This window comes from Crocuta crocuta, unplaced genomic scaffold, assembly GCF_008692635.1.
Source record: "Crocuta crocuta isolate KB4526 unplaced genomic scaffold, BGI_CrCroc_1.0 scaffold431, whole genome shotgun sequence".
Taxonomy (NCBI): Eukaryota; Metazoa; Chordata; class Mammalia; order Carnivora; family Hyaenidae; genus Crocuta; species Crocuta crocuta.
This window is the reverse complement of record NW_027528859.1, coordinates 516,665-544,067: the sequence shown is the minus strand read 5'-3', so window position 1 is coordinate 544,067 and position 27,403 is coordinate 516,665. Positions and strand designations below refer to the sequence as shown.

Here is a 27,403-nt window from a genome sequence, read left to right as displayed (position 1 = left end):
AAAGTGGAGCTGGTACAGAGCCTGCCTCTGCCTGTTTTGCTGGCAGGACCAAATAAAGCAAAATACAGTGTAATGATCTGTAAAATATAAAGTGCTTATAAGAAGGTAATCAATGTCAGTTATATGATAAGGACATTACATGAGAGTAACAATGGTGTTTAGGGACCCAGACCAGTGTATACACTGCCCAGTGGCTGACAGGAGAGGCACATTCAGAGAAATCACAGCTACGGAGGTGAATCGGAGAGGAGGGGAACAGCAGGGGTGAATGGCTAGCTGATAAATACTAGGATATATTCCAGATGTGAAGATATATATACACAGCAATCAGACTCTTACATATGTAACAGATTAAACTAAGAGCAAATTAACTAAAACACTTACTGAACACCTACTAATGCTGTCACAAAGCAGTTAGCATAGCAAGAGATAATAAAAACTAAAACCTGCCTTTTAAGCTTCCCCAGTACCAACTTTTTCCATTAAAAAAAAAAAAAAAAGCGCCTCATTTGGGTTTTTATTAAAAAGAGCACCTGGAAAATGAAGAATAAAACAAAATTCTCAGAGTCAAAAGGGACCTAATGGTGACCTGGTTTAAAATTTTTCTTCTACCTATCTCTCCAAGCTCTTAATCATTTCACCCAACCTGGTTTGTTCCCTCCGAGTTCAAGGAGGCAGGCTAATTTGTCATAGCAGGTGACCAAACTGCTAAATTAGTGCGACACCTACCTCCCAGATTTAGTTCTGTCCTGCCTCTCTCAACTCCTCACCACACCCGCCCCTCCCCCCGCCACCAATGCAGCCAACCAGCCCAGTATCCCAGACATAGCAGCTTAAGGAATTACGATCATTTTCAGTGATTTAGTGATCTGGGGCAAAGGATCTGTTCCATTTTCCTGGGAGTGACCTGGAGCCTGTCCGGCTTGTCCCTGTCACCGGGGCTTCCGCAGAAGCATCTAGGTACACTCCAGCAAAGGCACAGGTGGTACGGTATTTACTGGCCACAGTTTTTTAGAAGGCGAGTCTCTCTGGAAAGTCCTTCAGCAGCCTTATGCCGTACACCACCCTCTAGTTTCTTCTGTAGACTGTAGAACATTTCCTAGACCTGCCCTTGGGTACTCCTCGGTTCCTAAGTTACCCCCCATTCGTTTCCTCTACATATAAAATCTGTTCCTTTACATTTGGCAGGAAACCAATCTGGTCAATCTGAAGGAAAAAATGATTCACAGATCTGTGATTTGGTTTCAGATACAAGTAAGTATTGTTTCTTCAAACATCTTTCACATTCACAAGTACCGAAAACGTAACCACTTTGATATTAAGCGTTAGAGGAGTTTGAGACTTTGGGTTCAGTACGCTCGGACGGGAATCCTAGGCCTCCTGCTAATTAGCTGTGTACCCTTGCTGATGATGTCACTTCCCTTAGGCTCAGTTTCTCTGAACTAAGGGAGAGGTGAACAGAACACAGGTAGCGTACCCTCCTCCCCCAACCCCATGGCTACCTCTGGCACGTGGTGGCGGGCCAGAGACTTGTGTTCCATAAATCTGCATTCTTGCCCTTACCACAACCACACTTCCGCCAACTGACCCCGGATATGCTGAGTTACTAAAAGTAACAGTAATTACAGTAATTTATGGAAACTGCTTATCATTTAAGCCTTAATTACCATGCAGCACAATAACAATTATGCAGACCATTAAATGTGTCAGATTCATGTTGCTACATATTTTATTTGATTTTTAACACTAACATCTATTCACATAGGCTCAGTTTGTGGCTTACACAGCATGTGCCTCCTTACAAATAAAAAAATATTAGAACGGACAGTGTCTAGGAGGGAAAATCAGGCACCCAAGGGAGAAATTAAAGAAGTAATTTGTTTCAAAGAATTTCAAATATAGTCCCTTCTCCCTCCCTCCTCCCAGGACTAACCACTTGCAGGATGGGAGAGGACTATTTCCTGTTTCCAGATTTCTTTGGAGCGTCTTACTGGTGCGGTTTCCTTCTGCACCAGGGCATAAGTAGACTGCTGCCAGCGACCAGATCAGTTTCTCTTGGTCAGGTGCCCGCCCCCTGGTGCAGTAAACCGCAGCTGGGGAACAGAGGGGCTGGCTCACGTGATAAAGAATGCACCTACTTGTGTTAGTTTGGGCTCTCTGACCAACAGAGATGGGGCTAGAAGTGCTTAGTCAGACGAGCGCTTTAACTCTGCCTTCAGAACTGGGGGAGAAAACTTAAGACAGCCAAGACAGGAGTCCTCACAGATGCCCCTGACGCGCAACGCTATTTCCTAGGAATAAAAGCCAAAATTGGGCATAGTTTGGCTGCTGACTGGTAGTAAACCTAACGCAAGTCAGTATCCTGTCGACTTCCACTAATTTGAGACTTTATAATTAGAGAGCTGTAAGTCTGCAGTGAAAGTGAAGAGGTAAATAAACAACTGGAGGTTTATCCACTATGAGAAGTAGGGAAGGTGCCGATAAAAACTCATATAAACAATCCATGAAGAAGGCAGCATTTGCAATGGGGAGCACAGTCTCTGCTGGAAGTGCTTGCAGTGAGCCCAGACACCAGAACTACCCTCTCGTAAAAATCTCCTTTTAGCTTGAGCCAGCAGCTTCAGGAAGCAAGCCTCAGGAGTGAGAGGAGGAAGAGGACACGCAACCAGGTAAGACATTTCCATCTAGTCTGTCCATGCTCACACGCTGGCTAAGGGGACTACATGACTTCCCATTTTTATTTTATTATTTTATTTATGAGAGAGAGGGAGGGAGGGAGAAAGGGAAGGAATCTTAAGCAGGCTCCATGCTCACTCAGTGTGGAGCCCGACACGAGGCTCGATCCCACAACCCTGGGATCATGACCTGAGCCAAAATCAAAAGTCAACCAACTGAGCCACCCAGGCGCCAGCAAGTTCCAATTTTTAAATAAATGCTGAGATGCTAGGGATATCTGGCCCTTTCAGGTGGATTTCTGCATACTGCTACTCCTTTTAAAATCCAGTATAGTGCTGCCTTCTTATTCTCCCCTCCCTCCCCACTCTCAGTAAATGATCTTGCTTCCTTAGCCATAGTTAAAGACAAGAACTGGACAGAAGCCTCTGCAGGCTTCTGCTGCTGTCATTAACACCATAATCCCCAAACACCTCCTTTCCCCTCTTTCTCACGGAAAAGGAAGTGCCTCTCTACTCCCTCTGTGCTCCTTATGGTTCTCCTTGAGCAATTAGCCCCTGTCTCCTATCTGTTCAATAACTCTTCAATCCATTTGATTCCTTCTCCCAAGCATTTAATCATGTTTAGTTTCTTGTACCCTAAAGGGGTTAAAAAAAAAAAAAAAAAAAAAGCTAAAACCTCACGTATCTTATGTCTCTCTGGATCTATCCCATTTCTCTTTCCCTTTAGAGGCTAGCTTCTTGCAACAACTTTCACTGTCAAATCTTCATTTCCTCACCAAACAGTACTCTTCAATTCACTGCAATACTGCCTTTTTCGGGGGCAAATCTTATCAGATCCTTCATCCTTACCTTTGGATTGAGCATTCCTTCCTGCAGAAAGTGCTCCTCCCTCAATTACCAGAGTACCCCTTTCTGGTTTCCTTTCACTTCTGTGATTCCTCCTCCTCCTCGGTCCTTCACACATGCTCCTTCTTCTGTCCTCCCCTTAAATGTTGCTACTCCTCAGGGTTCCATTTCCAATCCTATGCTGAGTCATCTCATCTGTTTCGATAACTTCAGCTATGTCCTTATGTGTTCAAGACCCCACCTGTACCTCCCTCTTGAATCCTGGAGCCATGCAAACTCCCTACTGGAAACTCCTCTGTGGCCCATGGGCACCTCAAATTCAATATGCCAAGAAAGAGAACCCAGTACCTTTACCACAAGGCTGCTCTTCTACTGAGCTCCCAGCTTAGTTAATGGCTAACCCATTTAGCAGTGCANATACCGACTCCTCCTATTCCACCTACAGAATATCTCAAGAGTCCTGCTTCTCTCTTGCTTTAGTGCTACTGACGCAATTTATTTAGGTGATTTGTTCATTCAGGAATCAACTTGTCTATCCTCAACTCTTGCCTGGATTACCGAATAGTCTCCTGGATTCTGTTTCGACTCCCTCTAATTTATTCTCCAGTTTGCATGAGTGATTTAAAACAAAACAAAACAAAACAAAAACCTCCCGGGGGCACATGGGTGGCTCAGTCGGTTAAAAGTCAAACTCCTGATTTTGTCTCAGGTCATGATCCCATGTTTCATGAGTTCAGGCCCTGCATCAGGCTCTGCACTTTCTCTCTCTCAAAATAAATAATAAACTAAAAAAAAAATAAAAACTGAAAAGATTTAAAAACAACCTCCTGATTCAAACCCTTCATTGACTTCAGAGTTTTCAGGATAATGTCAAAATTTCCCTAGCGCATCACAGGGCTTTCATGAGCTTAGCGGCTGCCGGCTTCTCATGGCCCCAGCCCTCAGCACCCTCACTCCCATCCACTCCTGTTCAGCCACAGTCTCCTACTGGTTTTGACCGATGTCCCCCTTCTCCAAGCCCTGTCTCCTTCTCCCTCCAGGATAAGTTTCTACGGAACTTCAAGAGCCACCATAGGCATCCACATCTCTAGATCTTGCATCCAGGACCTCTCTGTTGAACCCCATCAGAACCCTTACCATATCATAAAACACAACTGTCTATTACTCTATTGTCTCCTTTCCCTACTTGGTTGTCAGCTCTTTGAAGGCAAGGGCCCAGTCTTAGTAAACTTTAAACCACTGGTTTATATGACATGGCTTGTATTATACAAAGACTGTCATAGAGAAGACGTGGATAAGTACTGAATGAGCTAATAGGCTAAATGGTATCCTTCTGAGTGCAGGTAAAGTAAAAACAAGAAATATTAGTACTTTATGCTTCATAACACAACCATCACCTCTCATTAATTTTCATAACAATCCCAACAGGTAAGTTGTACCACCAGGCATATTTTAAGTGTAAAGAAACAAAGAACAGAGAAGTTAAGGGACTTGCCCAAGTCAGGACTCAAATCTAGGCCTGCTTTATGGTAAGACTGAGAATCTTCTACCAGACAACTACATCTCTAATGAAATATTTAGCAGTAAGTGAGATAATTAATTCTGCAATAAATAAAGGATTTCAGATCATCCTCTATGCAATTTAATCTTTGTACATAAAACATAAGTTTAAAAGAAAAGGTTTAATTTGAATTAACACCTGTGTTACTTAAAATTTTCATACATGAAGAAACATCTCCATTTTTAACCACCATATTTAACATCTCAGAAATGATAAAAATTTAAAATCTATGGTAGTTACAAGGTTTATATGTTTATTAATACTATGAATAGCTGAGAATGGAGCCAGAAAGCTTATAGGCCCTTGGGGAGTTTCACAGCTGTCCACCCACAGAAATGCCTAGTCATAGCCATTTTCTGGGTCTTTAAATGCCACAAATAGAGCAACAATATTACCAATTACATTTAACCTGATCTAGCGTCATAATCTAGTTTCCTTGACATGCTGACAAACACCGAACAAAATTCAGAACTAATTCCTGGAAGGGCAAAATTTGTCTTTCAGAGATGCACTCCCAAGCTTTAGGGTCACATAGTGCTGCGTTTCTATAGGAATATATCAGAATTCTCATAGTCAGTCATACTACACTCTAGAGTCAAAAACAAAACCTTCTCTTTCCAAATAACAAAGTATTACTGGTTCAACACAGGATTATTTAAAATATTCAAACAATGGTTTTAAATTCATTTTTGAGACACATATCAGTAATTTAAAAAAGAACAGAAAAGAATACTTACAATACATCCCTGAAGTCTCCAAACACATACATATGCCTAAAGCTGTCAATAGCTATGACAGGGCAATCGGCTGGAGTTTTCTGTATGTGCAGAAGAGGATGTCTAAATTTGTCACAGTCAGCATGTAAAAAGTTTATTGTACCTTTGTAAGAAATAGAATTTGAGGTAGATTAGAATTTTCTTGACCATATTCTCGTAAGATTGTTTCATGAAAAGTGACATATAAATAATGAATGAATGAATAAATAAAATTGAAATGAAATGAAAAATCAACATGCTTTAGAGTATTACAGATCACCAAAACTACAATCTAAATATTACAACATTTAAAAAAGGTATAATGTTAGTGCTTAGGGCAGAATATAATTTCCTTAGAAATTAAATGAACTCAACCTGAATATAAATGCTATGGTGAATTTTTTATTTTCCTTGAATGGGCAATCACCTACCCATCTGGGTTTTCGGCAAGTTCATGAAATTGACCTGTGAGCTGTTCTCGAGGGGGCGGTCTTCATTTCATCAAGGATGCCCTTCCAGTCCCTACTGGTTGACATTTAATGTAATTCAACCCCAAAATATTTACTATGTGACTAGTAAGGGCATGGCTCTATACAATGCCCTCACTTTATTTTGTTCTGACTTCCTTCTGCAACCACAGAGGGAAAATAGGTGATAACTTCATAGTCTTTTCTGATGGTTTGGAGAAGTCTACAGAGAACTACTCAACTCTCTTTCATTTAGAAATAAGTGTTAGACCGTGTAAGTTGTCTCAGTGATATCTCTGGGACTACTCATTAGCAAGGGACCAGACAAGTACCCTAAGAAAGTACCTAAAACTAATGTTGTCCACCCAAGACCCCACTTTTCATGCTATTTTAGGGAGCTAAGAGTCATGGTTTAAAAAAAATTTTTTTTAAAAGCCACTGCTTCATATTAGCTCTAATAATGCCTCCCACCCCCGTGTTTACATGTAAATTTAGGGGCTAAGCAGAGTTAACATTACTTATTAAAACTTTAACCCAAATATGTTTACATTGGTATGAATGTGATGGGGGAGGGGAGGGATAGAAGAAAGGCTGAAAATAAACACCTTAATCTGTCTACCTTTTTCACTTATTAATTGTCGGGCTACTTCATTCTGGAATATTTCTAAACTTTCCGTATCTTCTTTCATGTGGAAGAGTATGAGAAAAGGCAGTCCTTCTTCTGTCAATTCCTGTATACAGAAGTATTCAATAAGAATGATCAGGCCTCTCCATTGTTCTAGGTAGGAACAATTTGAACCCAGCCCAAGTAGCATGTGTAACAGTTGCAACATCCCAGGAAAAGAAGGTCCAGTGGTGTAAAGAAACATTAGCCTTGATGGAGGAAGGAAGCTTCTCCGCCTTCTACCTGAAGTTCACAGCCACATGTCCTGCTCTAGTGGGGGAACTCATCTGCCTTAAAGTAACACTGGGCTGGTCTATCAGTTCCTTTTGGCTGACACAATGACATTTTAAAAATAAGCTGACCAAAGGGGGAACTATACTGGTTCTTTATCAAGACATGGACTTTAGGGTGGGGTAAACACGATTAGTATTTTCACTCTTCAAAAATGACTGAAAAATTGAGCCAGTGTACCCACAACAAATAAATCTAATTGGAAACATATGTTTATTTTAAGGTCTGTTGCAAAATCCACTCCACGCACATGAGAACTACTCTAAGCTGAAAAGTGTTTGATTCAGAGCAAAAGACAAAAGCCCTCGCGAGACAGGCAGTTTTCAACTAATACACAGTGTATCAACATTATTAACAAACTCCGACTGCTACGTACGTATAGATTTATATGCCTTGTACACATACATACATAGGCAAAAACGTCTTGAAAATTACTGAGTGCTTTAAGAACTTGTATTATTATTATTGAGAATAATAAAGAGAAATGTGATGAGCAGACAACAGATTTTCATCATTTATTCTCTCTGACAAATGCTAAGTTTGGACTCATAAGAAAAAGTCCAGAAAGGGCCTCATAATAAAATTATTATAATAAAATTATTTCCATCAACTATCCTTTTGCGTGTCTCTCTGTAATTTAGAAACTGCAGCAGCAGAAAACATAAGCATCCTTTATGCTAAAATCACTGAAACTGGAACCTATCTTCCTGGACAAGAGCTTACTTGTGGTTTCTATCTCCATGTTTAAGCCTGTTCCACTCATACACACAATAATTAAGCTTGTCACATTTACCTTTTTATTAAAAAAAATTTTTTTTTTAATGTTTGTTTATTTTTGAGACAGAGCATGAGCGGGGGAGGGACAGAGAGAGAGGGAGACACAGAATCCGAAGCAGGCTCCAGGGTCTGGGCTGTCAGCAGAGCCCGACGTGGGGCTCAGCTCAAACTCAAAGACTGCAAGATTATGACCTGAGCCAAAGTCACTCAACCGACTGAGCCGCCTAGGCGCCCCATGTTTACCTTTTTAAAACTGAGATGTAAAACTTCATTGTTTTAAAGTGTACAAGTTGGTAGGTTTTATTTTATTACAAGGTTTTCACACATCGAAACTGCCTGATTCCAGGACGTCTGCATCGCTCCAAGAGGAAACTTCCCCACGCTCCAGCACTAGCAGTCCCTGTCCGCTTCTCTTAACCCCCAACCCCGGGCCCAGGCATTGCAGCGATCTTTCAAGCAGGCTTATTTACAGTTTCTTCTTCCTCACTTTTTAGTCCTTTAGCTCTTTTTCTTTCCTTCCCCATCCCAATCTTTTCTTCTCCTGCTCTCACAGTTCCATCTTTGGACTTCTCTGCTCTAGCCTGGCAACTTCAGCTAGTTCAACAGTCTCAAGCACCTCTATTTGGTCCCTTTTATCCCCAAGCCCAGTTCCAGGCCTGCATCCAAGTCTGGATTCCCACCTACCTCCTTAGTGTCTCCACTGCAAAGTCTAACCAATGCCTTCAACACTCAACATTAATGCACAGGCCCCTCTTCCCACTTCCCCAGTTCTGTGGGCACTTCTAGTTCTCTTTTAGCCCTTTTGTTACAGGACCGAAATGCCACTTCTAGAAAGTCATCCTGGATTCCTAAGCCACTTCCGCCAAAGGTAGAAATGAATTCTCTCCTCTGAATTCCCAGAACATTTCCCAGTGGCCCTCATATGGCCTGGGGGATGTCTTTAATGTTACATTATCTGTACATGCTAACTCCTGGCTGAAAACCCCTAAAAAACAGAGAATCTCATTTTGTTTCTCTTTTGCTCACGGATTACTGTACACAGGAATGTGCGATCAGCCTATGACTGCATAAAGAAGACACATGTTGTTGAATACTAATTGGGAAATAACCTTTTAGAAAAGTTAAGAGCGAGGAGACTAAAGGTAAAAACAAATACAGAATGTGGCTTTATAACACTAAGCAAGAGTGTGGATGTGCTACTGACCACAAGAAGAGAAGTGATGAATAGATTAGCAGTGTGAGTACATCCATGTCACTTAGTTTGCTACACCAATTTACATACATGAACACAGTAGCTGGTAGTTTAGGCTGCCTGGGCTTCCCTGTTCACCTGTGTCCCCACCAACATATTCTTTATCAAATAGGTATCAAAAGGTTTAGGAGAGGGATATCAAGACAACCAGCTTTAGAGGTTAACAAATCTTTCCCCATAGTTTAAATTATTTGGGGTGGCTGGTTACAACATGTAATAAAAATCTACAGACATTTAAATATGCCTACTACTATGGAGGTGGGGAGAGGAGCCCCTATTTATTGTTTAAGATTTTCCAGGTCTATACCTTTCGACTCTGTTTTTGAAACAATTCCTACGCGAACTACGAAAGCAGGTGAATAATCGTGACGAGTTACTCTTTCTAAGCCTCTGAGGACTAAATAAGCTAATGCAATAAAAAATTGTATTCAGCTAAACAAAGCCAAAGGAGAACTGAGCAACGTAGCAGAGATGCTCATTTGATAAACTAGGAAAGAGCACGAGCGTAACCTCCCTGGTGTAGGTATTGTCCAAGGCTGCTTCTGTGTCACGACCGCAGAGCTGAAGACTTGGGACAAGACAGTGTACAAAGTGCAAAGCCTAAAATATTTATCAGCTGAGCCTTTACAGAACTGTCAACCTCTAAGTGGTGGTTATATGGGTGTGTTCACTCTGTGATAATTTTTTGAGCTGTATATTTAAAATCTGACCTACACACTTCTAATTCTTTAATGTGCAATGCACAGCTCTCTATGTACGTCACACACCTGGGCCTTTGTATTTGCTCTTCCAATCTTAGGCTTTTGTGTTTTCTTTCTGTGAGAGTTCTAAGACTTTGGATGGACTTATATCAGGGGCATGGGATCACCGAGGTCAGTTACATGATAACTCATAACTGCTTTCAGGATTATGATGAAAGAGAACACAATTTCATTCTTTTAGGATAGACAGGAATCAGAAAAGCCTTTTTATGGCAAAGGAGTATTCACTTATATAATTAATTGGAACTAAAATCTGCAGAGCGCTGCTTCTAAAGGTCATCCCCTTAACCAAGGGGGAGTATCAGAATCACCTGAGAGGCATGGTCAAACTCATTTTCAAGGCTGTAGTCAACCACTGCTACTTCAGGAAGTGCAACAGACGGGTTCTGGGACAATAAAGGCAAAGAACCACTGGCCTCTTTACGGAAATGGTTATGATATAGTGCTGTTCACTGTATGATCTTTACAACTGGGAAGTCTGCAGTAAAATAGTAAGACAGCTGGGGGAAGCTTACTCTTTCAGAAATCTGAGTTCAAGATAACACACATTAGAAAGCCATACCTCTCCATTTTCAAATGTTATTTCTCGAACAAGAGGAACGCATTTATCTTGAATCCAATTGTAAGTCCCATCGAAATTTGTCATAGATCCCAAGTATACCATATCTGGAGCAGAATGCTGTTAACGAAAGCAGGGGGAGGAAATTAAACAAATCTAACCTGTGTTAGTAAAAATGCATTCTCAAAGCCATCTGTGACCCAGAAAATCTACAAGGTACGCAAAAAAGAAAAACAACCCCCCCACCTGCCCAAAACCAAAAACCATGAAACTTCCAAGAAAGAGAGCTGTAGATGGTAAAAAGCTGGTAAGTTTGTATTTATCTGAGACCTAACTATCCAACCTGTGATGTCTAAGCCTTCTGCTTTTCCTTGGACTTGAGTCAATTAACTGTTTATCTTTACCAATGGCAGGCAGGCATTGTGAAAAAGAATCATCCAAATGAATTAATTTAGCTATCCCTTAGAGTTGAAAATGGTAGAAGAAAATGTGGAAACTCTCAGGAAAAAGGCCTTGAGCAATACAAGACACGATATAAATCTAATGCCTAGCTACCTCTAATATTACCCACAGGATTTCTTTCCATGCCCACTCAAAATCAGCATTTATGAAGTGCTTAAAATGATGACAAAAATAATAGCTACCATTAACTGAGTAAACTTATGGTGTCAAAGGACTGTTTGTTGTACGCACCTTATGTGTTGACTCATTCAATCCTTGAAACATCCCCAAAAGGCAAGGACTATTACTATCATGGCTATTTTTATTAATGAACAAACTGAAGGTCAGAGAAGCTAAGAAACTTTCCCAGAGTTATACCCTGGGAAAGTGGCAGATTTGACACTAAAACTGAATCCCCTTCCAGAGTCCGTGCGCTTAACAACTAAACTACAGTGGGAGACACTGCACTGGATTCTGATAACCTAGAGATGGTCACACTATGTAACCTACTATTAATGAAATAACAGGCAAATACTTCTCTGAATTCAGAACAGGAAATGAGCTTTCTAAGCAAAAAACTTATTCAAATGACTACATAAAACTTAAAAACTTCAGCGTATCAAGATACTACAAACAACATTAAGATGAAAGCTATGCATCGAAAAAATACCTACGATTGTCTATTTGTGTGTGTGTGAAAACTGTAGTGACAGACCAGTAAGTCAAAGAGATGACAAGCACTGAGATTTCTGCCTCCCGGTTGTGGTTCAGGATCTACTTCTGAGGTTAGACATACTTAACTTCTTAGCCAAGGGCTAAAAGCTACCTACCGGCTCCTTATTATCTGGCAAATATCAGATTAATTTACACCCCAGAAGACCTGGGAGCTTGGCTGGTCTGACTCAGGTAGGAGTGGTGATCACAGACCACTGAAACAGTTTTTTGAATTTGGGTCTTAAAACGAATGCAAAACGGAGAGGTAGATATGGCCTGGGGATAGGAGATCTCTAGTCTCAGCTCAGCTACTAAATCCCTAGCTGACTTTCAGCCTACAAGTCCCCATCTTTACGTTGACAGGTTTGGATTAATAGAAGATGATGCCTCAAGGTTCCTTTTGTACTCAAAGTCTGTGATTCTGTGAATTAAAAAAATATATATATCTAACTCTATATATCTATAGATCATACTATACATTTAAATTACACTTAAAATTATACACACTAAAAAACAGCAACTTACCCCTGGTGGTTTGTAGATTATGTTGTCTCCACTGTATCTTTCTGGTTTTGAAACAGCTCTAATAGGAAAAGAGAAGTAGCAGTAGTTAAGAAAACACGGATTCATCTCCAGTTTCTAGCTAGAGTAGTACAGGAGAGAGGCGCGAGGGACGCTAGCCAAGACTGATGTCAGTGGAACAAAAAGGAAGAACATGCTTCATTCATTCATTCATTCACTATCCACTATGTGCTTCCTTTGTACCAGGGATGGTCTTGGCACTGGGTACACAGCAGTGAAAAAAACTGACAGTGCCTGTCTTCTGGTAAAGCTTACATTTTGGTGGAAAGACAAGCAAAGAGATACATTTATTTTGGGTGAGTAACTCCCCCCCACCCCAAAAAAAGTGCTCTGAAGAAAATTAGGTGAATGAAGACTAACAAGCTGGATGACGGCAGTGTTATTTTACTTATTTTTTAAATTCTTATTTATTTTGAGAGAGAGAGAGAGAGGAAGGAAGGAAAGGAAGGAAAGGAAGGAAAGGAAGGAAAGGAAGGAAAGGAAGGAAAGGAAGGAAGGAAGGAAGGAAGGAAGGAAGGAAGGAAGGAAAGAATCCCAAGTAGGCTCTGCATGGTCAGTGCAAAGCCCTTCATGGAGCTTGAACCCATGAACCGTGAGATCATGACGTGAGCAAAAATCAAGAGTTGGACGCGTAACCGACTGAGCCACCCCGGCGTCCTGGCAGTGTTCCTTTATATAAAGCTACCAGGAAAGCTCTGAGGAGCTGAGTCAGGGAGAGGAAGGGCGAGTGCGCCCGCAGTGTGTGAGGGAAGCAAGCGAGCGGCCTGTACAGCTGGAAAGCAGTCGTGCAAAAAGCATGGCAGGGAGGAGTTCCTTTGTTGTTTACTCGTACAGTGATCTCCAAAATCACCGATAATGTTTACAATAAAACACACACACAAAATCTACAGACGCATTAAAACAAGGATGAAGGTCACAAAATGGAAAGGACATACTGTGCCAGAAACCTTGAAGTCACAAAATGGAAAGGACATACTGTGCCAGAAACCTAGGCTCTACTCAAGATAGGCACCAAGGATAGCCAAGGAAAAGAGAAGTAGTACTGCATGAAAAGAAAGGGAAAGAACTATTGAATGATTCCATTTTGAGAGAGAATGAAAAAAATAACAGGAAAGTCAGAGAAGATAGAATGATAAGGAGCAAACCAGGGGGACTCAAGGTAACCTAGTGTAGACACAGCAGAGAAACAACAGGGTGTCACGTCCTTCAGAGAAACTGAAGAGCATTAAAGACTGAAAGAAAGCCCACTGGACTTGGTAATTAAGAAGCATTTTGTGACTGTGCAGAGAGAAGTTTCACGAGAGTAATGAAGGTGAAAGTTGGCTTCCAAAAGAGTAGGGATTTTTCACTGGTTAGAGTTTAAGAAATTCAAGGTGGCTGAGCATTAACTAGTCTTTGAAAATATTTGGGAATGAAGAGAAAGAGACACAATTATAGCTCAAGAGATAGAAGAGAAAGGTCTGGAAAGAGATAATCATGTTTTTTGTTTTTTTGAAAAAGAAAGCAGCTCATGAAAAGGGTCAGGGTGAAAACATGAGAAAGCAAAGACAACTGATGGATGAAAGCCACAGAGAATCCCAAAGGCATGGTCACAAAGACACAGTTAAGAAGTTAACCTTGGGAAGGAGAACTCTTTGCTCTGGGACAGGGAAGAGAGAAGAAAAGGTGGTAGAGAACCTGAGATTAATCAAAATAATGAGGCCCATGCTTCTTAGTGAGAAAGACTGGAAACAGTTTCAGTTTGGAACCCCCACATGTCAGCACTTTGTGTGAACACAAAATAATGTTAGTAAATGAGCTGAATAAAAGCACGAGAGGTAGTCGTTAACGTGTCCGTTCTTTTCTGCTTACCCATATTCTGAAGTAGAATATGGTACAAAAAGAAGAATAAACAGACTTTTGAACTAGTAAAAAGAGGTCAGAGGAGCGCCTGGGTGGCTCAGTCGGTTAAGCATCTGATTTCGGCTCAGGTCATGATCTCACGGTTTGTGGGTTTGAGCCCCGTGTCGGGCTCTATGCTGACAGCTCAGAGCCTGGAGCCTGCTTCAGCTTCTGTGTCTCCCTCTCTCTCTGACTGTCCCTGCTCACACTCTGTCTATCTCAGAAATAAATAAAACATTTAAAAAAAATTAAAAAAAATAAAAGGTCAGAGATAAGGTGTAAAGACTGGTTGGTGACTTTACGGGAACTGAGATTATCTCTGTAGAGTTCATCTTCAGAAAATGACCACACACAACAAGAATCTAACATGGCAGCCAAGCTGACCCCTTGACACACTCTCAATTAAGATACTTACCCAAATGCAGAAAGAAAGGCACAATCATCGTGCAAAATATTTGCTACTCTTTCAAAAACTCTATAGTTTTCTGAATCTTTTTGCTCAAAATATCCAATGATATTTCTTTTGCTGCGCTGTAAAATAAAGTATGTAATTATTTTACAAACATATACAATGCTATAAACATGTTATTTCATTTATTCACCTGTTGTTCAATTATGTACAGAGTAGGACTATAAATGCATATCTGGATTTTAACACCTAGTCCAAAACTACTGAAGATGACATTAAGGTTGAAAATAATCTTAACTGTCATCTAATGTAATCATAAACATTTCCTTCTAGCATTTCATTTTAACTAATCAGTGATAATCTATTCCTAAATAAGGTGACTGTTCTTAAAAAAGTACATTGCTTCATAACATATTACAGTTGGTAGAGACTTCTTTATGGGTCTCATATTCCTACACATTTAGGCACAGCCACAGACAAGATCCTGCCCACTCTTGATCCAGGCTATTTCTCAGGCTGGTGTCTGCAGCCAGCAACACTGGAATGTGATGTTGTATCTCCCTCCAGGCCAAACAGCAGGCTTACTGCTGGCTCCGAAACAGTTCTCTTGCAACAGAACCCACAGCAGGTGCAGGCACCCACCGGGACCCTCCGCGTCCCCTCCACAGGACTTGGAGGGCAAAGAAACACAGGCAAACATGCTCCCATTGTTTGCTGGGATGTGAGCAATAACGTCCTTTGTTTCTGACCCGGGGGCTTTGTGTTTTCTGAAAGCATCCAGTAAAGGGTAACTAACTGTTTGGCTTACCAGCACGTAAAAGTCAAATCTCAAACCTGACACTGACAACCTAAAGCCCCAACTCATTTTTTTTTTAAACCCTACTTAGTATACAATGGAAAGGGTTTTTATTGAGGGAAGGGTATTTCAAAGGACACTAAGTTATACAAAGAATTGACACAGGCATAATTAGAGCAGATAGCCTGAGGGTCTCCACTAAGGAAAATCTGGAAACTCTGGTTGTGTATACCTGTATACCTGACTACCTGACGTTAACTTCTAGGTTTCATAACTCAGGCTACTCTTTGCCCTCAATTAATTTAAATTAGTACAGCTCTACTGGATGCTATATATTTTATCCAAAGGCTCAGTGAAACATTAGCATTTCCCTTGAGAATTCAAGAAAAACTGAACTTGCTGTAAGTACACATATGTCAAATCTATTGCAATAAACTTTAAGAAAATGTCCAGATGCTTTGATTGCAGAATTTGTTTACATCAATTAAACAGGCAATGTTTATTTGATCCAGTAAAAGCTAACAACTTACATCGAGAGTGGTGATTTCTGTTAAGTCATGAAGTTCTTGAACAGGGTCGCTTTTCTGTTGCCTGATGTAATCTGCAAGTGCTTTCACTGATCGCTGACCCCTGTATTCTCTCTTCATCATCATCCCATTACGAAATAATTTGAGGGTTGGGTATTTGCTTATCCTGTATCTCTGGGCTATATCAGCTAAAAGAATGAAAAAAAAAATTAACTTCACCTTTGTATTTGGTCTGGGCAAGCCCATTAGCCCAACAGTAAAAACCTTACAATTATCCAATGAGAAAATTCTGGTTCATAATTATTTTTCAGTATTAGAAAACAAAATTAATCCTGACAAGTTTACATTAAGAGGCCAGGCTCTGGACATGTAACACTGGGTTTAAATCCCAAATTTGCTATTTACTGGTTGTGTGAACCTGTAAGTTGTATCAACTCTCTAAGCCTTAGTTTCTCATCTGTTATGTAAGGACAATAATTTCTACCACATAGGATTGTTTTAAGGATTAAATGAGATAATACAAATGCATGACATGGTAAACTCTTAGCGTTAGTAAACATTATTATACATATATTCCAGAAAGTAATCAGAATGCACAAAATTCTAATTTTGAAAATAGTTGCTCGATTTACTTTATACATGTGCGAATCTCTTACAGCATTTGATAAATGAAAACTAAGTTTAAACTACTCTCAAAGGCTAAAAATATTAGATCCTTTGTTAGTAGAAGAATAGTTCATAATCCCAAATCCACAAATTTTGTGTAAGCTAATACAATAAAACCCCAAAGTCAACAGTAAGCACTAAAAAAAAAAAAGTCCCTTTATTATGACCTATGGGTATATTCCCAGGCAGTGGAGATTTTAAAAAGAATACACGCATGTGCACACGTGCACGCGCACACACACACACAAATCCTTAAAATCTGTGTTTATACATCTCAAAATAGGAACCTACATCAAAATGTATGCTGATTCATTTGTAGAAATCACAACTACTAATATATAGACTACATCAGAATGGGAAAAAAAAATTTGTTATTTCCCAGAGGTGGCAAATATGAGAAATCAGTATCTTCTAGGCACTAGAAAAGCTCAAATACCATACATACTACTCACGTGTAAAAATGATAAAAGATGCACTGAATTTCTAAAATGAAGGGGACCTAAGAGGGCACTGGAGTGGCCTAAAACAGCTGACATTTTTTATTTTCTTACTGAGTTCTTAACAGAGTGTCTGAAGGCAGGGGCACCTGGGTGGCTCAGTCAATTAAGTGCCCTGACTCCTGATCTCACCTGAGGTTATGATCTCACAGTTTGTGGGATTGAGTGCCATGCGGGGCTCTGAGCTGACAGTGTGGAACCTGGCTGAGATTCTCTCTCCCCTACTCTCTCTGCCCCTCCCCCATTCACAGTCACGCGCGCTCGATCTCCCCCAAAATAAATAAGTAAACTTATAAAATAAATACATAAAATGAGAGAATTCTAAAAAGGTGGCACAACAAACCACAGAAATTCTCTTAGCCCGCCTCCCATTCTAGTGGCTACAAAACAGAACCCAGAGAACTGCAGTAAGCCTCCCCCGACCCCCTTCATTTCCTAAGAGGTAGCAACAAGTGTACTAGGGCGTACCCACATACATATGTGTGCTGACCGTTTCTGGGTGTATACACAGCTCAAACTTACCAATTTGTACATTTTAAATACATAAGTTTACTGTATGTCAATGGTACCTCAAAAAACGGTTTTAAAAATCTAACTGAATACTGACTATACAAAACAGTAACAGTTATGCCTTGTGGGGTTTAGCACAAACTAAAATACATGACGACACTGGCAGCATATAAGCTGGGATAGGGGAGGTGAGGAGGAGGTTAATGATTTTAAGTATTTTAAGATTTTTGCACTGCCCAGGAAGAGGGGAAAGTATTTCCAATATCTGGTTAGTCAAGGCTGTATTCTGTTTTCTCTAGAATAAACCATCAGAGAGAGTTAAAATGATGTATTAGAGGCTAAGTATGGAATATAGGTTCTCAAAGGAGGTTTAGAGAGAAGGCTTTGTTAGATCACATAACACTCTGGTTAACTCCATGGAGGATTTACAAAGGAGGAAATCATGCTTTCCTACAAAAATCCTTTGAACAGAAGACAAATATAAGCAAACCAAGGGAACTATTGGTTAAATATGAGGCCAAGGAGAGTATTTTATTCACCAGATCACAGAAATCTGAAATAATAGTAAGATATCTTAATATACACATATTTAATATAGACACTAACCTGTTTGGTTTCGAAGCTGGTATTTCTTGAAGCGGAAGACTAGTGGATATATCACTACCAGTCCTCTTTCAACCTGATAGGTTGCAATGAGGAAACACACCTTTAAGGTGTTGTGGGAATGGTGGGTTCTATCACCTGCGCAAGGAATTAACTTAAATGGGTGCTACAGATTGAGGAGGAAGAGGGCATAAGCAAGTAGAAGTCTTTTACAATAAACAGAGGCACTTGTTATAAGGGCAAAGGCCACAAAGGCTTAGGGCTACCCTACTTACAAGAAAACCAGCCCAGGGAAATAATTAAAAGGAACTTGAACTTCCTAATGAAAAAAACCACATTCAGTCTCTAGCACACTATTTGGTGAAACCTAGCATATTATAAAATGAATGCTTGAGGTGATGTAGAAATGAGAAAGGCTTAATAAAAATGCTGTTAAAATTAGGTTAAGTAGTCCTACTGGCCAATGCCACATGCTCTGCTCTGGAATATGGAAAATGGCCTTTTAGAAGTTACTGTTTCCCCCAAATATCCAAGACTACTTAAATAAAGTCTGGTACACCCATACAACGAAGTACTAGGATGTTACATAAAGGAATGAAAAAGATCGCTCCATATTGCTAAGAACCAATCTCCCGGATATACTGTTAAGTGAAAAAAGCCAGGTACAGAAAAGTGTGTATAGATTTGGCATTTTGCATAAGAAATATGGAGACAAAACTTGGAAAACAAACAGAAACACACACACATACATATGTATACAGACACATAAATAGTGTATGTGTTTGTGTATGGCTATAAGCAAGTAAGTATATGAGATATATGAGTATATGAGAGATAAGCAAGTACATAAAATCTTTGTGGCCCCCCCCTCCAAAAAAATAGTGCCAGTGGGAGAAAAAGCAAGAAAGGGTCAGAGATGGAATTTAGCTTTTCCTGGCTATCCCTTGGTTTTATACTTTTGACTTTGGAACTGTGGAAATGTTTTTAATAATAAAATAAAATTAGTTTTAAAGAAATCGTAATACTGGCATTTTATTTTGAAATAAACACACATATTATAGATAAAATACATGGGCAGTTATGCTAATGCCACTAAGAGTCAAGATTTCCAGCATAAGCGAAAAAAAGATACAAACAGAAAATTGAGAAAATTAAGTAAAAGCCCTGTAATGTTTAATTTGAACTGGAACTACCAGCAAAAACCCAGGATGAGAACAGGCCAAACCTACCAAATATTTAAGGAAAAAATAATCCCATTTCTGCACAAAGCTTTCCTGAAAATTGAAGGGAAGGGTTTATTCCCTAACTCATTCTGTGATACCAGCATCACCCTTTTCCTAAAACCAAAGACACTAGAAGAAAATTATCAATATCTCTGATAAACAAAACTAGAGAGCTTTAACCAGCAGACTTGAGCACTTACTGTAAACCTGTAGGAATCTACACAGTGTGTCACTGGCATAAAGATGAACGGATCAGTGGAATAGAAACCAGAACTAGACCTACACATACATATAGAAGTGATCTTTGACAAAGGTACAGAAGTAAAATCTAACTACATACTACTTATAAAATACACATAAACAGAAGAATGCCCAAAGCTTGAAAGAAAAAGGATGAGGAAATATATCCTGTGCAAATACTGATCTAAAGAAATCTTGTAGAGCTGTATTAATAGTAAATGAGTAGACATTAAGGCAAATACCAGTGTGACAGTCCAAGAGGGACCCTTCATGATAAAAAGTTCAATCCCGCAGGCACATACAACAATTCTGATTTGTATGTATCACATAACAGCCTAAAGATATATAAAATAAAAACTTACAGAACCTCAAAGATCAATCTATAATCACGGTGGGAAATTATTAACACATTTCTTCTAGTAACTGATATAACAAATAAGAATAAAGAGGATTTGAACAATGCAACCAAGAAAAGTAGCGACACTAGCATGTGGAGGACACACTGCCCCGAGGCTGTGGAACACACGTGGAGGCCGTGGAACACAAATGCTTAGCCGGTGTGCACGCCATGTGAAAAACCAACATGACGCATCACGAAAAAATTCTCGACACCTTTCAAATGACTCAACTTATGAGAATTAAAAAACTATACATATACGGATCAGAGATGAAACCACAAAGAGAAATTGGAAACTATTTTGAACTGAATGATAATGAAAATACATATCAAAATTTGCAGCAGATAGCCAAAGTAATAAGCAGAATGAATCTGTGACATTAAAATGGATCTTAGAGGGAAAACACTGAAAAACAAAGGGCTAAGCACTAATCTTAAAAAAATTATAAAAAGAACAAAAAAAAACAACAGAGAATAAAGAATAAAGAATAAAAAAACAAGAAGTGAATAAGATAAAAGCAAAAATTAATGAAGTGGAAAGCAAATATACAATAGAGAAGATCAAAAAAGCCAAAATTTGGTTCTTTGTTAAGACTAATAAAATTGATAAGCCACTAGAGAGACTTATCAAGGGCAAAAATGAGAAAACAATCTAAGGAATGTAGCAGGAATATTTAACTTGGATATTAAGAGAATATTATCAATAACATAATGACAATAAGTTTGGAAATTTGGATAAAGTTTTAATATTCCCATTATTTCTCCAAAGACATCCAGATGGCCAACAGACACGTGAAAAGATGCTCAACATCACTCATCATCAGGGAAATACAAATCCACAAAACCACAATGAGATATCACCCACACCTGTCAAGAATGGCTAAAATCAACAACACCAGAAACTACAGGTGCTGACAAGGATGTGGATGAAGGGGAACTCTCTTGCACTGTTGGCAGGAATGCAAACTGGTGCATTCACTGTGGAAGACAATATGAATTCCTCAAAAATTTAAAAACAGAACTACTCTATGATCCAGTAATCACACTACTGGGTATTTACCCAGAGAATACAAAAACACTAATTTGAAAGGATATATGGACCCCTATGTTTATCGCAGCATTTTTTACAACAGCCAAATTATGGAATCAGCCCAAGTATCCACTGACAGACAAATGGATATAGATGTGATATATATGTACAATGGAATATGACTCAGCCATTAAAAAAAGAATGAAATTTTGCCATTTGCAACAACACAGATGGAGCTAGAGGATATAATGTTAAGTGAAGCAAGTCAGTTATGACCTCCTTCATATGTGGAACTTAGGAAACAAAATCAACAAGCAAAGGGAAAAAAAGAGAGACAAACCAAGAAACAAACTCTTAACTACAGAGAACAAACCAATGGTTACAAGGTGGGCGGAGATGGGTCAAACAAGAGATGGAGATTAAGAGTACACTCATCATCATGAGCACTGAGCAATATAGAGCTGTTGACTCACTCTACCGTCTACCTGAAATGAATCTAACACTGTATATTAACTAGACTGTAATTAAAGTTAAAAACTTAATTTAAGGGGCCCCTGGGTGGCTCAGTTGGTTAAGGGTCCGACTTCGGCTCAGGTCATGATCTCACAGTTCGTGGGTCCAAGCCCCACGCGGGGCTCTGTGCTGACAGCCAGCTCAGAGCCTGGAACCTGTTTTGGATTCTGTGTCTCCCTCTCTCTCTGACTGTCCCCTGCTCACATGGTCTGTCTTTCTCTCTCTTTCTCTCTCTCTCTCAGAAATAAATAAAAACATTTAAAAAAATTTTTTAACGTAATTTAAAAAGTTCCCATTAAAGCATAACTTACAAACTGACAACAGAATAAATAGAAAACATAAGTTTTCTTAAGTAAATTGAATCAATAATCCAAAGCCTTTCCACAAAGAAAACTCTATTTCTAGAAAGCTTCACCATCAAGTTCTACCAAACATTTAAGTAGCCAATAATGCTGTTTATACAAATATTCCAGAGTATACAAAAAGAGTGAATATTTCCCAACTAACTTTATGAGGGCAGCATAATGTTTCTGCCAAATCTGATAAGGAAGTGATGAAAAAAGAAAAGTATATGTTAGTCTTACTCAAGAACACAGATGCAAAACTTGAAAAGAAAATATTAAACTAAATTTGGCACTGTGTACGAAGGATAATACATCACAAGCTACATTTAGTCTAGCACTTCAGTTTAACGTTTGAAAATCAATCGATGTAATTCATGACATTTAACAGGATAAAAGAGGAAAACTGCACCAGAGTAGCAACGCCCCCAAATCACACCCTTATCCACAAGGGGTATGTTCTCAGGACCCAGTGTAGGCCTGAATCCATGGATAGTACCAAACCCTTCATATACTACGTCTTTTGCTATACATACAGACCTACGATAGAGTTTAATTTAGAGTTAGGCACAGTAAGGAGATAAACAATAATAAAATAGACCAATTATAACAATACACTGTAATAAAAGTTATGTGAATGTGGTCTCTCCCTCTCTGAACATATCTTCTTGTACTATATTTACCCTTCTTGTGGTGATGTGAGATAACATGACTGTGATGAGATGAAATGAGATCAATGACGTAGGTGTTGTGCTGTAATGTTAGGCTACTACTGACCTTCTGATAATTCATCAGCTTTGGGACTGTACTTGACCGTGAACTGAAACCACAGAAAGCAAAACCACAGACAAGGGGGACTACTGTACCTCTCAAAAGCAGAAAAACACTGGATAAAATTCAACATCCATTCACACTTAAAAGTTTTTTGGCACACTAGGAACAGAAGGGAACTTCCTTAATCTGATAAAGGATATCTAAATAAACAACTACCAAACAACTTGGCAGTAAAATACTGAAAGCTGTCCTGCTGAGATCAAGCAAGAAATACAGATGCCTGCTATCCCTTCTGTAGCACACTGTAGTGGAATTCAGTCATTTAATAAGAAAGAGTATATATACTAGAAAAGAAATAAAAATGTTTTATTTACAAGCAATCTTATTGGGTTCACAGCAAACTCAAAAGGGAACCTACTAAAGAATTTCCATTTCCCAGTAGGATGGAGTAGGTAGCAGAAAGTAGGATGGAGCAGGTAGCAGCAAAGAAGATGGAGTAGGTAGCAGAAATCTACTGCTACTGCTGTGACAACTAGGGAAAAACAGATTTCTTAAAAATCATACTCCTAAAGACATCAGACACCGTGAAACCAATGAAGACTACATGAATTAAAATTTTAGGAAGGAAGGGACCATTCCCAAGTGAGCAAAAAAACACCCACTGGCTATTTTCTTTCCTAGATGTTTCTTATGCAATTCTTCTTAGAAATTAAATCTGCAATTTGTGCAGATTTAGGGCTGAGGATTATGCCTGCATAGACAGAGAGAACTCAGTGAGGCTTTTCATAGTCACCTGGGCTGGAATGATAGATGGTAAGGACCCTGAAACACACATCAAGTTTTCCCCAGAGGATATTTACCAAGCGCATGGGAGTCATAGGAAGCTGAAGGCTAGAACAGAAAACAGAGTTAACATCCCTATGGCCTTGTGGTGCTTAGGGAAACAAAGTCTACTTGCAGAGAGGGCCTGCATCAGCATCAAACACATAACCTAGACATTTGCAGATGCTGAAGCTGCATAGGCAAGGAAGCATCTAGATAATGAAGAACACCATAAATTTTTTTTTTAAATATTTTTATTTATTTCTAGGAGAGAGAGAGAGAGACAGCGTGAGCAGGGGAGGGTCAGAGAGAGAGGGAGTCACAGACTGAAACAGGCTCCAGGCTCTGAGCTGGCAGTCAGCACAGAGCCCGACGCGGGGCTCGAACCCACGAACCGCGAGATCATGACCTAAGCGAAAGTCGGACGCTTAACCGACTAAGCCACCCAGGTGCCCCAGAACACCATAAATTTTTAAGACAAATTGGAAGATACCTGTGACATATATTAGAGACAAATTAATACTATTCAGGATACATAATAAACACTAACAAAAGGACCACCAGAAAGATAACTGGGCGAAAAGTATCAGTTGACTTATAAAAGAAACACAGTAAACATGTAAAAACATGCTCACCTGTAACCAAGAGGTTGCAAATAAAAACTCCCAGATAACATTTAGTCTGTCCTATTGGCGAAATAATAATTAAAAGTTTTAAAAATTCACTATTATCAAGCTCCACGAAGGGGAAATATTCCTACTGAGTCCAACTTAGGTGCACACTGTTAATAAGGCTAAACTCGCCTAGCTGGTGCCTAATTTGCCAGCAGACAGCCAAGGAATTTTTCTAATCACCAAAGGATTTGGCAGAACGTTCATGACATAGACCCATTAAGAAAGGGACTAGTCTGATTGGAAACATCCATTTTCTATTTGTGGCCCAAGAATCGGTATGAAAATGGACAAGAGGCACGGCTAGAGTAATGAGCTTTCCTAAATTAGCGGGCATCATGGGTAAGTAGTGTGCTGACGGCAAACACCCATAAAGCAGAAGGAAAACAAGGCTACAGGTGGGCTCCAGAGGGACTTACAGTCTAGGTTAATGGAGTTTGACATGTGCTAAGCAACCACCGAGCAGCAGAAGCGGGCTCTAAAAATATTCAGGAAATCTGGCAGGAAATCTGGGAGAATCAGGAAGACTCGTTAAGGACGCTACCGCAACAGACCCGGCAGGAATCACAAGACTCTGTTTACAAACTTAAACACTGCAACCTTTGGGCCGCCTTAAAAGTCTAGTTATGGGTAGAAAAAGATTGAGTAAGGCTTGAAGACTCCTGGAGGAACAGACACTTGCCTACTTAGTTCTCGAACAGCATCACGGCAGTGGGTATGCTGCATAATGAGGTGGCTTTTAATTATTAAGAAGCAAAAACCTTAAAATTACATTGATCAATAATCTCAGACATAAAGGTGACGTTTTACAAGCTCTGGTCAAAAATGATTTTAAGATAATTATAATGTGACATTTTGACAATATAACAAAGAATGATTTAAGAGGTATAATAAATGGTTTTTTTTAAATTAACTGGATGGATCAAATGTTAAAATGCATGTCAAAGGAATTATAAATTTCAGAAGGTTAACAGCTCGCTGATTAGAAAATTAGCATGTATTTTTGCTTCAGTGGTCACTTACTTCCCCTTGATGAGCTCCGCCCGCCCACCACCTTGCTCGCTCAGGCCCAGCAGGGTTCCACACGGGGAAAGTGCCTCCAGCTCTTATCACAGCACTGTGTCTCCCTGCCGTGCTTACCCGTGGCAATGACTTCAAGAGGAAGGTCTTAGTGTTCTTCTGGTTCAGGGATGAGGACCACTGCTGCTGTCTCTGTACTTTTTCCAATTCCAAACCATGCCCTCCCCACAATGACGGAAAAACAACAGGAATGAAACACCACAACAAAACAAAACCCTAAACAGAAAAATTACAAACAAAGCCGAGAAGCTTACTCTGGACTCAGGCTACCCCAGGGCATCCAAGTTCTGTTTTGTGCACATGAATTCTTCGGTGGATATTTTTTCTTTTTTCTTTTTTACTTTTTAAATTGAACTATGTTTGACATATAACATTGTGTAGTTTAAGGCACACAACATGTTGATTTGATACATTAATATATATACTGTAGCACCACTGTCACTGTAGCTACCAGCACCTCTATCACTTCACATCACATTTTTTGTGGTGAGAATTAAGGTCCAGTCTCTTAGCAAGTCTGATGTTTTTAATAATCCAATATTGCTGTTTATAATAATTTCCCTATTTTAATGACTCATTTACATATCGCTTCTCAGTTTCCATCGTGGAAAGTTCAAGCTGTATGGGAAGGCAGACAGGTAAGAATAACTCTGGTATTTGAGAGCATGTGCTGCGTAGTTCAAGGGCAATCACAAGGTACCTTCCTAAAAATGCTAACAGGAGTCTGAATGTTCTGCACCTCCCAGCAAATAACGTAGGAAATGGCTCTTGCTGGCTGCCATGCACCTTGTAGCCACTGGAGGTCAGCAGAGATCCTGGTCCCACCAGGGGCAGATTGATGGGACTTTCTCCATCTACAGCAGCAGGACCGCCAGGGAGAGTGATGAATCCAACTTTCAAACTCCCCAAAAAGAGGATGCAGAAGATGACACACAGGGAGATCATGATCAACAGCTGAAGCAAAGGCAAGTTTTAACTGTGTACATGTGTAGGGATTTTGGAAAAGAAAGACAATTACAAAGAAAATGAACCACCACTGAGGAAAACCACTATTAACATTTTGATTGTATTTTGCTGACTTTGAATAAAAGTTGCTTAACAAGCAGTGCCATGTTTCAATGGAGAAAAAAAATAAACTCTAAGGTTATTCAGATAGTTAAGCTCCAGCATCAATTCTTGCAGAATGGATATCAGCAGCTTGGAAGAAAACCCTAGAAAAGGCAGAATAACACTCTTTAATCAAGAGCATTACCAATACTCTTAATGGAACAAAAGTCAATATTGTGTGGAAAAACACAGAAATCAGTAACTCAGAATTTAAAAGTGGTGTACAACAGTCAGATTCTGAAGGTGAAACTGTTTCAGAATTACTTGAACAATTTTTTTCTTTTTTGGGCACACACTAACGATATGACCAAAAAAATCTTTGAGTCTAAAATAGTTCTTATAAAAAAAATTCTAAGTGATAAGAAAGCATTGTGTTATATAATTCTTTTTCAGTTACAGATAGAAGTGTGCCTTCTAATTAATGCCAAGTTAGATTTGATGAAATACTGCAGAAAATACTTAACCATATTGTTGAGAGATACTGAGGTAACCTACAAAACTAATAGTTCATAAAAGCTGGCTACTATTCATTACATTTATCGATCCATCCACTCAACAACTGGAATCGTGTGCCTCCCATGTGCCAGGCACCATTCCAGTGTCGGGGACACAAGGGTAAAATGACAAGATCCCTTGCTATTCTAAAGTTTACATTTTATCATTATTATCATCATCATCACTATTACTGTTAGTGCTGCTACCACTGTTCCCCAGGCTAGCATCTTAAATGAAATTTGTAAAAACTTGTAATACGAAATACATGTACCAAAAAGATGTACCAGTGTGGACTCCCTAAGTACAGAGAAACCCTCAATAATAAGTCAACAATAACTGTATCTTCACCAGAGACGTAGAAGTTCCTTTTATGGACACTCCAGGCGGGAGAAACTAAAAAGGTGACTGTGAGATCTTGAAACAAGGCATCTTAGTCCTGTGCGGGATGGGGGAGGGCACCTCTTCTGCTCCCATCA

At 39.5% G+C, this 27,403-nt stretch overlaps 1 protein-coding gene across 1 annotated transcript in view; it reads right to left on the bottom strand.

Annotated features, from left to right (window-relative positions):
* ERP44 (endoplasmic reticulum protein 44) overlaps positions 1-27,403 on the bottom strand; it is a 97,528-nt gene that overhangs the window by 10,744 nt on the left and 59,381 nt on the right. Inside the window, exons 5-10 of the mRNA XM_077756097.1 lie at positions 15,962-16,146; positions 14,642-14,757; positions 12,289-12,346; positions 10,612-10,728; positions 6,924-7,035; positions 5,820-5,961 (exon numbers count right to left, since the gene is read on the bottom strand). Coding sequence (XP_077612223.1) covers positions 5,820-5,961; positions 6,924-7,035; positions 10,612-10,728; positions 12,289-12,346; positions 14,642-14,757; positions 15,962-16,146 — 730 coding nt within the window. The remainder of the gene's footprint in view (positions 1-5,819; positions 5,962-6,923; positions 7,036-10,611; positions 10,729-12,288; positions 12,347-14,641; positions 14,758-15,961; positions 16,147-27,403) is intronic.